We start from the raw sequence: 14904 nt of genomic DNA on the forward strand, positions 1-14904 counted from the left end.
ATGAGGTTCAAACCTGGCAGTGACTTCATGGGAGAAAAGACCTGGCAATCCTCTCCCATAAAAATAACAGCCTGGGAAACCACATGAGACATTTCTCCTGTCTTTTACGCTTCCTCTGAGAGGAATTGAACTGATGGCACACAACAACAATAGCATCAGCACGTGTGCGCACACACACACGCTCACACATTCTCTCTCTTAACTTTTTCTCAGCAAACGTTTCTTTATAAATGACACTCTAGGAACAAAACTGTTGTGTCAAGTTAACTACTCAGCTCTTACTTGGAAAAATATATGCTTGAGTGTTTCTGCAAGGTCATCAACTAGATAGGTAGACCAGCTTGCATATGCGTTTCTAACTACCAGCTGTTGACCATGGTTTAGCTTTTTAAAAATGGGAAATCAGATTGTCAATTTTGTTGATCAAGTACTTTCCTAATGTACTCAGGGCACACTGAGAATTCCTAAATTGGATTAACAGTAAATTTATTATGTGATTTGACTTTTTTTTTTAATTAATTTTTTTAATTATTATTTTATTATTTTGTGTGTGTGTGTGTGTGTGTACTGTCATATCAGATCTTACTGGTACAGCAGGAGATTGTCCTCCTTTTCCCAGCAGAGCATCTGGTGGATTTGAACTGTGCGCCTCTGGGATTGCAGTGCAGTTTCTTGCCACTAGGCCACCAGAGCTCCCCTGTGATTTGACTCTTATAGAAATTGCTAAGCAGATGGAAATTTGCTTCTGATTTCTGGCTACTGTATTACTCTTTTCGCGTTGGTAGGAAATTTATTCCTGGTTTTATTCTAGTTGGTTCCACATATGTGTTATATTGGAGAGAATTTTGCTGGAATTTCAACAGCTTGTTTTATTTTCAGGATCCTTTGGCTCGAATGATGAGCCTAGTGGTTTGGGCCAAATGCTGCCATCAGAAAGTACCCAGCTGAGGGTGGAAGCGCATCAGTTCTCAAGTGTTGAGCCTCCCTCGCCTCCTTCTCCCCCACCGCTTCCTCCACAGTCTTCTCTCCTGGCCCCACATACTCTTCCTGCTGTACAGCTGGGATCCAGTATTTGTAACTCAGACAATTCAACAAGTGAAACAAGAAAGCAACAGCTGGGTGCTAGTAAAACCAGTTCTAGTCATCAGGCAAGCTCTCAGAGACATAGAGATGTTCCTAATATGTTGGAGGTTCTAAAGGATATGAATCAAGTTAAGCTTCGTGCTGTTGAACGGTATGTAATTTGAGAAATGAACTGAAAACTCATCAGATGTTTTGAAAGATTATTTAATCAAAGTAATGTCTGTCTTAATTTATTTAATCAAACTAATATCTGTCTTCAACACAACACAACACAACACAACACAACACAACACAAAAGAGACAAGGTAATTCAGGTCATCTCTTTTAATCTTTTCCCATCCTTGAATGTCCCTCCTTGAGAGAATCACTTTCAGCTTCTGTCCTCCGACTTCCTCCTTGTATCTTATCTCCTTTTTTTTTTTTTAAAACAATATACTTGTACTGTTTCTTGACATTTTGTACTTCCCATTTTAGATACTTAGGAATATGTTGTCTTAGTCACGACACCCACGTGTGCACATGTACACCTCTTGCTCCGTTTTCCCAGTACAGTTGAATCTTTAGTGTTTAGAATTTGCATACTTGGTCCCAGCTAGTTCTTGTACGAGTAGCACTGGGCCCTGACAGTGTTGAATTGTGACTGTGGTTGTTACCATGGCTGGAGAAAGAACTAAAAGGCCTAGTGCCCTCTGTTCTCCATGCTCCAGCCACAAGCCTTGTTTGCTATACAGTTGCAGTTCATGTCTCCCTCTCAATCTTTTTGTCACTTAACGTCTCCGAAATGACACTCTAGATTTTCCTCTTACCTCACTGGCCACTCCTTTCACTGCTAACATTTCCTCTGGACGTGGCCCCTTAAGGTTGAGTGTCCCAGGCTCAGTTCTCAGCCTTCTTCATCCACATTATTTTCTTCAGTGTTCTCATCTAGTCCTCTGGATTTCTATACCAGCTGTATATTGCATTCAGAAAATCTGTTATCAAGGATCTCTCTAAGGTTCCAAAGAGCAAGAACGTCAGTTTAAAGGATAAGGTGCACCTAACCCAAGCCTTGCTATTTTCAGTTGCTTCCGAAGCATCTGAAAGTCGGACAATGAATAAGAAAGACCAAAGAATTGCTGTATTGGTGAAGAATACTGAATATATCATTTAAAAGAATAAACTGTGTTGACAGAAGGGCAACAAGAGTGCTCATTAGAAACAAAGATGGTTTATTTACTTTGGACATATTTTCAGGAGGAACCTGTTCGTAGAGAGGGGCATTGTACTGGGAAAAGTAAAAAGTCAAAGAAGACCCTCAGGAAGAAGGGTTGATGCAGTGGCTAGCACAGTGGGCTTGAGCATGACGGAGCGTGAAGATGGGGCCGGAGAGGGGAAGTGCAGATCTGTTCGTAGGGTTGCTGTGCGCTGCAGCTGATGGACTGCACCTGACAGTAACCACCACCACAGAGTGCGGATGGCTCCCTTACTTGTTTCTAGTCCTGATCTCGCTTTTGAGCCCTGTGTGTGTGTGTCCAGATGCTTGCATGACATTTTCACTTGTCTTAATCCTTAGTCATGTTTCCAAGTTGGAACTCTTTGTTCTACCTGTTCCCTTTTCTCACCTTCGAAAAGCTGTCCTGTTACTTTCCACTGCTACACCCTAGCCTTAATGGCATATAATAACAACACGCTAGCCTAGCTCCCGACTCATCTAGCATGGACTTGTGCACTATCCTGACTGGTCTCTAGTGTGGACTTGTGCACTGTCCTCCTGACTGGTCTCTCTGTTCTTAGTTTGACCTCCTCTCTCTTCTTTGTATGATGACTGGAGTGATCCTTTAGAAATCAAAGACAGATCATACCATGCCCATATAACACTCTTTAGTTGTTTTCCAGTCTACTCAGAATAAAATCCATACCTCTTTGCTGTGACCTGTAAGTCTCCATGATGCAGTTCTTGCTCCCCTGTTTGCCCTCTTCTCATCCTGTTTCCATCTTGCTCTTTGCAGTCCAGCTGTATTTTATCTCAGTCACTATAACATTCCCTTATATTCTCTACACGTGTCACTATCTTAGGTTATGTCCACCAGCTTAGTCCATAGGAATGGTATGCTGCTAGATTTCCAAAGGGCAAAATGAAGCTGGGAATATCAGGTGTTCAAGAACAGTCAGGTGAATAAATGACTAAACAAACGAACAATTATCTTGTCAGAGGGCAGCATCAACCACATGGCTTTTTGCTTTTCTGATTCTTAATGCACAGGTCAGTATGAGTTGCAATACTTAAGGGTGCTTTGGACAGAATATTAAATGATTCAGGAAGCATTAAAAGAAGGTGGAAAGAGTATACAGAGTCACTGTACCAAAAGGAATTGGCTGACACGGAAGAACTTCATGAAACAATGTATGAGCAATAGCCTCTCATGATGAAAGAAGTTCCAGCTGCTCTGAAGGAATTGGCAAAAAACAAGGCCCCAGGAATTGATGGCATACCACTTGACATATTTCAACAGACACTGCCCTGGATGTGCTCACCAAGTTGTGTCAAGAAATCTGGAGGACAACCACTTGGCCAACTGACTGGAAGAGTTCTATATATGTTGCCATTCCAAAGAAAGGTGACCCAACAGAATGCAGAAATTATTAAACAATATCACAATATCACATTTAAGCAAAATTCTGCTGAAAATTATCTAAAAATGACTGGAGCAGTACATCAGTAGAGAACTGCCAGATGTGCAGGCTGGGTTTAGTAGAGGCTGTGGTACTAGGGATATTACAGCTAATGTTAGATGGATCTTGGCTGAAAGCAGAAAGTACCAAAGGAATGTCTGTGCTTTGCTGACTATGCAAAGACATTTGTCTATGTGGATCATAACAAGCTGTGGCTGACTCTGAGAAGAATGGGAATCCTGGAACACTTAATTGTGCTTATGTGAAACCTGTACTTGGACCAGGAGGCACTTGTCAGAACAGCGCAAGGAGACACTGAATGGTTCAAAATCAGGAAGGGTTTACGCCAGGGATGTATTCTGTCTCCATATCTTTTCAGTCTATATTGTTGTTGTTGTTATGTGCCATCGAGTAGTTTCCGACTCATAGCGACCCTATGCACAACAGCTCTAAACCCTGCTCTATCCTGCGCCAACCGCACCGCCTCTGACACAACCATCCCGATTACCCCAGTCACTGAATCAATCCATCTCATAGAGGGTCTTCCCCTCCTGCGCTGTCCCTCCACCCTCCCAAGCATGATGTCCCTCTCCAGGGACCCGTTCCTCCTGGCAACATGTCCAAAGTATGTCAGACGAAGCCCCAGAATCCTTGCCTCCAAGGAGCAGCTTGGTTTAATCCTCTCCAAGATGGATCTGTTTGTTTTCCTGGCAGTCCAGGGTACATTCAGTACCCTTCTCCAGCAGAACACATTATCCAGGAGGCTGGATTCTATGAGGAGGAATGTGGCATCAGGATTGGAGGAAGATTCATTAACAACCTGCATTATGTCGATAACACAACCCTGCTTGCTGAAACTGAGGAGGACCTGAAGCACTTGTTGCAGAAGGTCAAGGACTGCAGCCTTCAATATGGATTGAAACTCAACATCAAGAAAACAAAGATTCTTACCACTGGGCTGATTGGCTGAATGATGATAGTGAAGAGATTGAGATTATTAACAGCTTTAGTTTGCTTGGCTCCGCAATCAACAATCTTGGTACCAGCAGACAGGAAATCAAGAGATAAATTGCATTGAGAAAGTCTGCTGTCAGGGACCTCGCCAGAGTACAGAAGAGCAATGACATCAGTCTGGAGACTAGGTGCACCTGACCCAGGTGATAGTCTTAGTAATTGCTTGTTATGTGTCAGAGGATAGAAGGAGAATTGATGCCTTTGAGCTGTGGTGCTGGAGAAGAGCTTTGAATATACCAGGGACTGCTAGGAGAACAAACAGGTTCTGCCAAACAAACAGGTTTAGCCTAGAGAGGGTGAGCCCAGGCTGCTCCTTGGAGGCAAGGATTCTGGGGCTTGGTCTGACATACTTTGGACATGTTTCAAGGAGGGACCAGTCCTTGGAGAGGGATGTCATACTTGGGATGGTGGAGGGACATCACAGGAGAGGAAGACCGTTGATGAGATGGATTGATTCAGTGATTGGGATAATGGGAGTAGGTGTGTCAAAGACAGGTTGGCACAGGATAGAGCAAATTTCAGGGCTGTTGTACATTGGGTCGCTAAAAGTGGCAAGTAACTCTATGGCACACAACAACAACAACAACAATAATCCATTGGCCATCCACTTCTGAACTACATCAGGCCTTCAAAAACCTTATGTATGGTAGAGCACACTTAGACTAATAGTTATGGCAAATGATGTTGAACCCTCAAATTTGGAATTAGGGCAATGGGGGTTGCTGTGTTGGAATCAGTGAGACTGACTCAGGACAGGGTAGGCTGCAGAGCTGCTATACTATGTCACTATGGGTTGACTTGACAGCACATAGCAACAACAACAACAACAACAACAACAACAATCCATTGGATTCTCCACATTCCTAATTCCATGATCAAAGAACTTCAACACTCTGGTGAACTAATTTTCTCTCTTTTGTTGCCATTGATTCAGAATCATCTCACAGCTGACCCTCTAGGTTTTCAGAGGCTAAAACGTGCACTGGAGCAGATTGCCTGTCTCTCTCCCTTGGAGCAGCTGGTAGATTCGAATTGCCTGTCTTTGAGGTGGTAGCGTTCCTCCTTACTCAGTAGGCCATTGGGCTTCCTTGGCAAACTAATCAGATTGTAATCTATTACGCTTAAATTCCTGTGGTATTCGTTAACAAAGAGCTTAAGTTAAACAAGGTTTTTAATTTATTCCTTTTTTTTTTTTTAAAAAAATTAAAAAATCCCCAACAGGTCACCTGGAGGTAGACCCCTTCATAAGAGGAAAAGACAGAGTTCTCACTGGGACCCAGTGTCTTTAATCGCTCGTGCGCTTAAGCAGAAATTTGCATCCCAAGAGGATGATTCCTTTGACAAAGAGAATCAGTCCTGGGAGGCAGCATCATTTTCTAGCCCAGAAACTTCAAGGATGAGCTATGATAATGTAAGTTAATTTTCTTCTTTCTTTTGAAGTGTCCTAGTGGTTTATCTTGGGGGGATGCTTATACTTGTTGTTTACCATAGGAACTGGGTGTCTAAAATTATTTGAGAGGATCAAGAAAGAGTGGTGTTAGGGATTTAACCTATTAATAACCACAGTTTACTGTGAATAATCAAGAATGTTTTGCCTCTCCCTCGCTCATTGTCAAGTTAGAATCAACTCATAGCTCTAGCGGGTTTCTGAGGTTGCAGACCACGTGGAAGGAGATGGTTCCTCTTTCCCCACAGAGCTGTAGGTGGATTCAAACCTCTAGAGAGGTGTGGTCTTTAAGTCAGGAGCGTAGCGTCCTAGACTTTCTTAGGAAGATTTGCTTAGTAAAGCTTTGGATTATTTGATTAAATAGAGTATAATTGTGCTTTTAAGTGAGATCATAATGATCTTTAAAGATAATCTTATTAAATGCTTAAAAGGATACAAATTACACATCAAACATTTAATTCTTTTTTTTTGTTTCCTTTTTTTTTTTAAATGTGATTTTAACAGAAGTTTACAGAAAAGTAGGATTGCCACTCACTCATTGTTGCACATTTTCTTTCCTGCCTCCCAGTTCACTTTTTTTTTTTTAGGATAAACCAGAAACCTCATTCCTCATTTATTATTGCACAATTTCTACCTCTTCCCCCGCCCCTAGTCCACCTCACTGTGCGTCTCTCATTCTGGACTGCTGCCACACAAACAATGCCTAATTATATATTTCTTTCAAACATTTAATTCTTGATGTGTGACATAGTTATCCTTAAAAGCATTAAGACTTCTTAGTTGACGTCTCTTGTTTAGAAACAATTCTATTATGAGGGTTAGTTTTTCCATTGGAAAGCTTGACAGTGTGAAAATTATCCTGTTCATATTAGTATTCCCTGAGATTAGGAAGTGTGTGTGTGTACAGACACACATTTAAAGTACGATGTCTGGTGTTTATCTTGTTCACTTAGAAAATGATAGCCTTTTTACTCTATTTATGAAAGCTAAAAAATGCAAGTATGTCTAAAATAGAAGCTTAAGACTTGAAATTTATACCTTTGCAAAGTGTTTTTTTCCTTACTTCAATCTTCACAGCAGTGTCCTAGAAAATAAGTGAGTATTGTCTGTAGGGAACTCAGGTGACCTTTTGTGTAAGGAGTTCGCTGCCAACCCAAAGGCAGGTTTTTTGAATCCACTGGCTACTTCAAGGGAGAAAATTGGGCAGTCTTCTGTGTGATTTACAGCCTTTGAAAACCTGCTGGAGAGTCAGCTAAGAGCCAGTACCAATTCCATAGCAATGAATTTTTAAGTTTGAGAATTATAATCCAGGAAAATGAACCTCATCATGCTTAAGTAATTTATCTGTAATCCCAGAGCTAAGCAGAAACTAGAGTTTGACTTGTTAAAATTCTAGAACGCTTGAAAGCCTTCCGTTATCAAAGGTCCTTTCACAGGTGGGAACACCATCGCCCGTGATGATGGATAAATGATGTTTGACTGTGTTGTTTAAATCGTTTACTGTTTGGTGCCTTTTAATAGTTTCTATGCACTCTGCGAGCAGTTTAGAGAAGGACTTTCTTCGTTCTGTGTGTGCTGAGGGCTAGGCCCACTGTTGTTGGATATCACTGAGTTAATACCAACTCATGGTGACAGAGCTCTGGTGGCCTAGTGGCAAGCTGCTCTGCAACCCCAAAGGCATGCGGTTTGATTCCACCAGCTGCCTAGCAGTAGAAAGATGGGCAGTGTCCTTGCATGCCTCTGAAAACCTGCCGGAGGGTCAGCTGCAGGTCGGTTCTGATTAGATGGTACAACTTGGCGATAGAGAAGAACTGCCACAAAGGGTTTTCTAGCCTGTGATCTTTGGAAGTGGATCTGCAGGTCTTTTTCCCTCAGGGCAGTGAGGTGGGTTTGAACCTTTGACCATTGATTTAGAAGCTGAGCCCTGTAGGTATTCCCGTTCTAGCCAGCTGGGAATTCCATCTGTGGGGCTGACGTTGCCTTGCTAAGTGTTGTGCCCTCAGCTCTGAACACACAGCTTAGTCTTCCCCCAACTATGCTGGTTTAAACCCTGAAGGCGCAAGGGCCATCTTGTGCTGGTCTTGTCATGAGACTTCTCCCCCCCATTAATTTGTGTGTCTAACATTTGTTTTATTTCAGTTTGGACATCACACTTCATAGTCAGGACAGTGAACAAAAGGAAGATGTGATAAATACAGAAGATACTGATCAAGAGTATCCACAATGAGAGCTCCGTGTGAATTTACAGGGGAAAATGCCGAAACGCACCAGCTTGCCTTTCACCACTTTCAGAGGTCTCGCCCTCTGCACCGTTCAGTGGAGTCTGTACACTGGGAACATTAGTCTGCAGACTGGCGAATCCTAGTCGGTTTTTCAAAGGTCTTTGACTGTTTATGGTAGTTAGTTGTTTGTTGGTTTTTTTGCTTGTTTGTTTTGGTCCATGTTCATTTTATTGAAAGCTGAATACTTACTAGAAATTATTTTCCTAAGTACTAAGTGTTAAATAGCCTAATATTTCTCATTTGAGAGCAGTAGGCTATCAGAAGCTGTTTTACTGGCTAAGGAATGAATGTGAACTAAGTCCGTATTATCCTGCTCAGCAGATAATAGGATGTTTAGGTTTGTTAGTAATTTTTAAAACAATTATGACTTCCCAAACAAGAGGCTTTGCATCTTTAAAAGTTGATAGTGATCTGGTTTACTTGATTTTGAGGAACCGGGCAAATTTTCAAAAATGGTAAGATGAAAACTATTAAATTAAAAGTCATAATTTGAATAGACTGAGCCTCTTAAAATTCTTCCTACAATGATAAAAGTTCTTAATACTGACACTGCATTTTAAATGGTGTTGTTAATGCACCATCGTGCCACTGAGTTGCCTGTGACTCTCAGGGATTCTTTGAATAGCGGATTTGAACCTCGCCTTACCCTGTGCCGTTCTCACCGCCTCCGATACACTTGAACCCGTTGTTGCAATCACTGCCTCAGTCCATCTTGTTGAGAGTCTTCCTCTCTTACTTTGACCCTTTATCTTTTCAAGCATGATGTCCTTTCCCAAAGACTCACTCCTCCTAACAGCATGCCCAAAGTATGTGAGACAAAGCTTTACTAGTTTCCAAGGCACATCCTGGTCACACTTTAGCCAAGACAGACTTGCTTGTTCACTTGGCAGTCCACGGGCTTTTCAGGATTCTCCAACATTGCAACTGAAAGGCATCAATTATTTAAAGAGTCTTCTTGACTAGTTTTGCCTACTTTGTTTTGTACTTATATATATATATATGCACATCATTATTTTTTTAACTAGTAACAGCAGAGTGTAAAATAAACAAATGAAATAAATAGCATACTTTGAGCTTTGGCTGTGTTTTGTAGAAATTAAAATGAGTTATTTCTTTGTACTGTTTTCTATCTAAAGTCTGGTCTTTTTCAGAGTGCTATAGGTAGTTTCTTGGTTAACGTAAGTGGAACAGGTAAGTTGAGAATAGATCCTCTGGTCCTGTCATTCATATTCTAATGTGATTTAGAAATTGACTTGTTTCCCTAGACCCTTTGCACTACTTTTGGGGAGTGAACCATGTTAAGGGACTCAGCACTCACCCATTTTGTGCGTCACCGCTTTTTCATAAACACTCACTACTCCAGTGGACGTTTCTGTTCTTGTGGCAGAGAGTTGGCTGCCTGACACCACCTCCATCTGCTCCCTGCCTTCCATCTGGTGTGAGGTGGTGATGTTGCAGCCGTCTTGTGACCATGAGGAAAAAGGGTTTGACTCACACAGCACGGTCATCACAGACCTCGTCAAGGCTGTGAAGCACTGCTGGTAAGTGTCTGTCTAGACTTCTCTCAGAAGCACACAGGTGGTGTTGGGTACAAATGAAAGAAATACCACCAAGCCTGCCTCTGTCTCACAAGTGCTGTGTTTGGCCCATTGTTGCAGCCACTGTGTCCCTTGGTCTTGTTGGAGAGATCCCATTTGTTTAACTAACCCTCTGGCAAGCATGACGTCCTCCAGGGACTGGCCTCTCAGAACAACATGCCTGAAGAGCTCACCTGTAGCATGAAATATTGCCATTCTTGCTTCTGAGGAGCAGCCCGGCCACACTTCTTCCATGAAGTTTTGGTGTTTTCTTTTTTTTAAATTTTATACGAAAGTATGTGTGTGCTGTCAAATTGGATCAGACAGGTACAGGAGGCCCCTCCTCCAGCAGAGCGTCTGGTGGGTTCCACGAAGTTTTGTTCTTCTGACAGTCTCTGGTATGTTCACTATCATTCTTAAGGATTTTTCTATTGCAGCCCAAAGCATTCAGAGTGAAATAGCCGGTATCATGGTTTTTATGCCTTTCCTCCCCCTTCCTTCCTCTTGAGAGTGTTTTCTGATATTATTTCTTATTCTGGCAAATCTTCTCTAGTTCTTCTTGCTATTGCTGCTTCTACCATACATTCTTCTTACTTTGCCATTGTGTAACACTCATTGTCCTTGTAAGAATTTTTTTCCCCCTGAAACAACTGCTTTTTAGGAGTCTTACCCCCAAGGCTGTCTTGCATTTTCAGTTTTGTTTTGTCAGATGTTAAAAAATGTATAACCAAACCCACCCCACCTCTCCCAGTAGAGATCTATCTTTGGTAGATCCCGTTCTGTGCTGAGTGAAGAATATTTCTTGACAAACCACATGTTGATATTTTGGGGGAACTGTTCTGTTTTTTTTAAAAAAATAGTTTTAATGAAAGTTTGCAGAAACTTTGGATTTCCATTCATTCACTGTTGCACTTTTTTCCCTGCCTAACCTCCCCCTCCTCCACCCCCAGTTCGCTCTTCTCTTTGAAAAGTAAAAGAAAAATTATTTCATTGTTATACAAGGAACTGTTCTTTTTATAATGGAAGAAGGATGGGAAAGCTCCTTCCATTCTATTAACTGCTTCTGAAAACCCACCAGAGGGTCAGCTATGGGTCGGTTCTGGCTCCATGGTACACAACAACAATGGCGTTTTTTTAAAGGAGTCCTGATGGCATAGTCTGTCAAAACTGCTAATTGAAGGACACTCTGGTGGCCTAGTGGCAAGAAACTGTGCTGCAGTCCTGAAGTTCAAATCCACCAGATGCTCTGCTGGAGAAGGAGGGGCAATCTCCTGTACCAGTCAGATCTGGTTCAAAGGTACACAACAAGGAAAAAAAACCCAACAAAACAACAACAAGCAAACTGCTAACTGAAAGGTCAGAAGTTCCAACTGCTCCTTGGAAGAAATAGGGACAGACTCTTCTCATGGTTTTACAGCCTCAGTGACCTTCCAGTTGGACTGCTCAGTGGCAGTGGATTCTTTTGTATTTCAGAGTCAATTTCTTGCCTGAGCACATTGGAGCACCATTATGCACTGGAATTGTGTTGATCTTGGGTTCTCTCCTGTTTAGAAGAGTGACTACCAGTGTTCTAAGAGATATGACCAAATGCCTTAAAATTCCCTTAGCGAGTTTTTCACATGCCTTCCGCTGATAATGACGGTCTCTGATGACTGTTCTTTTTAACATTTTACCTGAGTGAGTGGAAGCTTGCAGAGCACACTAATACCACGTTCAACTGTCTATACATACTTTGTTTATGGCCCTGATTGCAATCCCCATGTTGTATCATTCCCCAACCTGCTCTCTTTCTGTGCTGCTTGTTCCCATTCACCCCTCCACCTTCTTGTCTTCCCCGCCTTATCCCGGAGTGACAACCCTACCATGAACCTCATACTGAAAAGTGACTCAGACAATTTGGCACAGGGCCCTGCCTCATTCTGTCATATGTAATGTCACCATGAGTGGACTCAGTGGCAGCTAACAGCATTTATAAAAAATGTGTTTGCTTATTCTTTAAAGTTGTCACGAGATGTTGTGAACAATGAAACTGCCCCTTCTTGCATGTTGTTGTTGTTGTTATGTGCCGTCGAGTCGTTTGCGACTCATAGCGACCCTATGTACAACAGCCCTAAACCCTGCTCTATCCTGTGCCAGTTGCATGGCCTCTGACACACCCATCCCAATTACCCCAGTCACTGAATCAATCCACCTCATAGAGGGTCTTTCTCTCCTGCGCTGTCCCTCTACTCTACCCAGCATGATGTCCCTCTCTAAAGACCTGTCTCTCCTTACAACATGTCCAAAGTATGTCAGACGAAGCCCCAGAATCCTTGCCTCCAAGGAACAGCCTGGTTTAACCCTCTCTAGGATGAATCTGTTTGTTTTCTTGGCAGTCCACGGTACATTCAATACTCTTCTCCAGCACCACAGCTCAAAGGCGTCAATTCTCCTTCTATCCTCCCTAGTCATTGTCCAACTCTCTGATGCATAACAAGTGATTGCAAAAACCATGGCCTGTATCAGGCACACCTTAGTCTCCAGAGAGATACTGTTGCTCTTGAGTACTTTAGAGAGGTCCCTAACAGCAGATTTTCCCATTGCAATATGTTTTTTTTTATTTCCTGGCTACTGGTGCCAAGAGTGTTGACCGTGGAGCCGAGCAAACTGAAACTGTGAACAATCTCAATCTCTTTCATCCATCCTGAAGCTACCGATTGGTCCAGTGGTGAGAATTTTTGTCTTGCATGCTACCCGGCAGCTTATTTGCCTGACTCTCAAACATTCATTCTCCCAACTAACTTCTCCGTTTCCTCACATGCCCTAGTTAGTCCTTACAGCTGATTGAGGCATTTCAGCAAGGACAGTTGTCACAACATTCTACTACAGTTTTATATTTTAGGGGGAAAAAGTTGGTTTTCTAATAATACATCAGAAGATCATGCGGGATTGGCGGAGGCAGGCAGAAGACAGCCGTGGTTGCCAGGAGAGGAGGGGAGACAGCTCCCATGTGGTGTATCTGAATCTAGAGGGGGCGGCAGGCTGAAAATAGCGGTTACCTTCAGTGGCCTGGTGCTGTTATGGAGTCGGGGTATCAGATTTGCTTTAGCACTAAGAATATTTGTGCTTTAAAAGATCTAACAATGACATTGGGGGAAAGTTGGTTATTTACCTGGAGGATGGTAAATAATGAAGGTAATAGATAATTTAGAATGTGGCAATGGGGTGAGGCAATGGACTTGAGCATTGTGGAGATCATGAGGATGGTGCAGGAGTAAGGTCAAGTTCCTATCTCCCCGTCTACAAGGTCTCTATTGTAGTTGACAGCATCTGCCAACAGCAGTGAAGGAAGATCTTAATTAGGTTTTATTAGGCATGAGTTCTTCTCTGATTGGAGAGGTTAATTGTACTATGATAATAGCCTTTAGTTACCCTTTGCCCTTGAAGCAAAACTCACCCCTGTGACTCAACCTTCACCCAGTTATTAGGCTTGTAAGGTGAACAGTAGCATACGGGAGATACTCATTCCTTAGAGCAATCCATCATACAAAATCAAAAGGGCAGCATTTGCCCAGGGATAAAACAAGCCTGGAAGCAGGAGTGGCATCCACTTCCGAAATGGCTTGTCTCCCTAAACTCTGAACAGTGCTCAGGGTGGCTATGAGTCATCTACAACTTGATGACACCTAACAACAACAACAACAACAGGGAAGAAGTGGGAAGAATGTGGTTAAATTAATGTCATAAAACAATGTGTGAATGGTTGAGTGGAAAACCAATTTATAAACTTTCACACAGTTCATTTTTTAAAAAATGTGAATACATTTTAATTTGTTTTTACTTAGAGGAAAAAAGTTTAGGGAATGAAGTGGAAGATTTTCATATCAGATTAAAATCCCTTTGCAGGTAGAGACCCACCTCCAGCTTTAAAAATGCAAACATTTTCAAGAAGATGATGCAAAAGGCTAACCCTCCTGAATACATGGCCCAAATATGTTAGGGTCTCTATGCTGTAAATACCTACAGATGCATACCACCACGTCTTTCTCCCTCAGAGTGGCTGATGGATTGAACAACTGAGAGCTTTAACAACAGCCTTTACTTCATCTTCCTTCTCCAGAGCTCGTGGGTAAGGAATTGCACCACCAACCCAAAGGCAAGCAGTTTGAACCTACCAGCTGTTTCTTGGAAGAAAGATAGACAATATCCTCCTGTGATATAGCCCCTGAACACACACTGGAGGGTTAGCTATGATTCAGCTGCACGTAACAACAGCAGCCGACCTTCGCAGTAAAGAGAGTCAACTCGGGGCTGTTCCAGCTTCAGTGCGCCCCACGCAGGACCTGCTGAGACCCCTGTTGAGATGACATAGCTCAGAGTCTCCATCTGCTCAGGTTTGCACAGCCAGTAAGAAGCAGAGCTGGTATTCAACAAGGTCAAGGACCCTGGTCATGTGGTGGTTAAGTACATGGTTACTTCCTAGTCGGTTATCAGTTGGAACCCATCAGCCGCTCAGAGCCAGGGAGGGTGGGCTACTCCTGGGGTGATTACAGCCTTGGAAATGGTGGGACAGTTCTATTCTGTCAGAGAGGGTCACTCTGCTTTGAGATGAGTAGGACAATGGATTAGATGAGTTCTTCAACCCACATTCTTGGTCTTTAGGTAACACTGCCCATGTTTTTTTACATTGACTTTATTTCAGAAAGTGCTTAAAGCAGCTGCTTCTTGCTGTTAGGTGCCATTGAGTCAAACATACAGCAACCCTGTGAACAGACCTGAATCCTGTCCTAGCCTCATTTTCTCTGATACTCTTGAGCCCATTGCTGCAGACACCATATCGTTGATGGTCTCGCTAGTTCACTGACCCTGC

General features: G+C 42.6%; 1 protein-coding gene across 1 annotated transcript in view; it reads left to right on the forward strand.

Moving 5' to 3' along the window:
• Nucleotides 1-14904, forward strand: part of MTFR2 (mitochondrial fission regulator 2) — a 36533-nt gene that overhangs the window by 10575 nt on the left and 11054 nt on the right. Inside the window, exons 5-8 of the mRNA XM_006885007.1 lie at nucleotides 880-1234; nucleotides 5971-6160; nucleotides 9630-9669; nucleotides 9842-10019. Coding sequence (XP_006885069.1) covers nucleotides 880-1234; nucleotides 5971-6160; nucleotides 9630-9669; nucleotides 9842-10019 — 763 coding nt within the window. The remainder of the gene's footprint in view (nucleotides 1-879; nucleotides 1235-5970; nucleotides 6161-9629; nucleotides 9670-9841; nucleotides 10020-14904) is intronic.

The sequence above is a fragment of the Elephantulus edwardii genome, unplaced genomic scaffold (assembly GCF_000299155.1).
Source record: "Elephantulus edwardii isolate Elephantulus edwardi_28Jun2011 unplaced genomic scaffold, EleEdw1.0 scaffold00039, whole genome shotgun sequence".
Classification (NCBI taxonomy): Eukaryota; Metazoa; Chordata; class Mammalia; order Macroscelidea; family Macroscelididae; genus Elephantulus; species Elephantulus edwardii.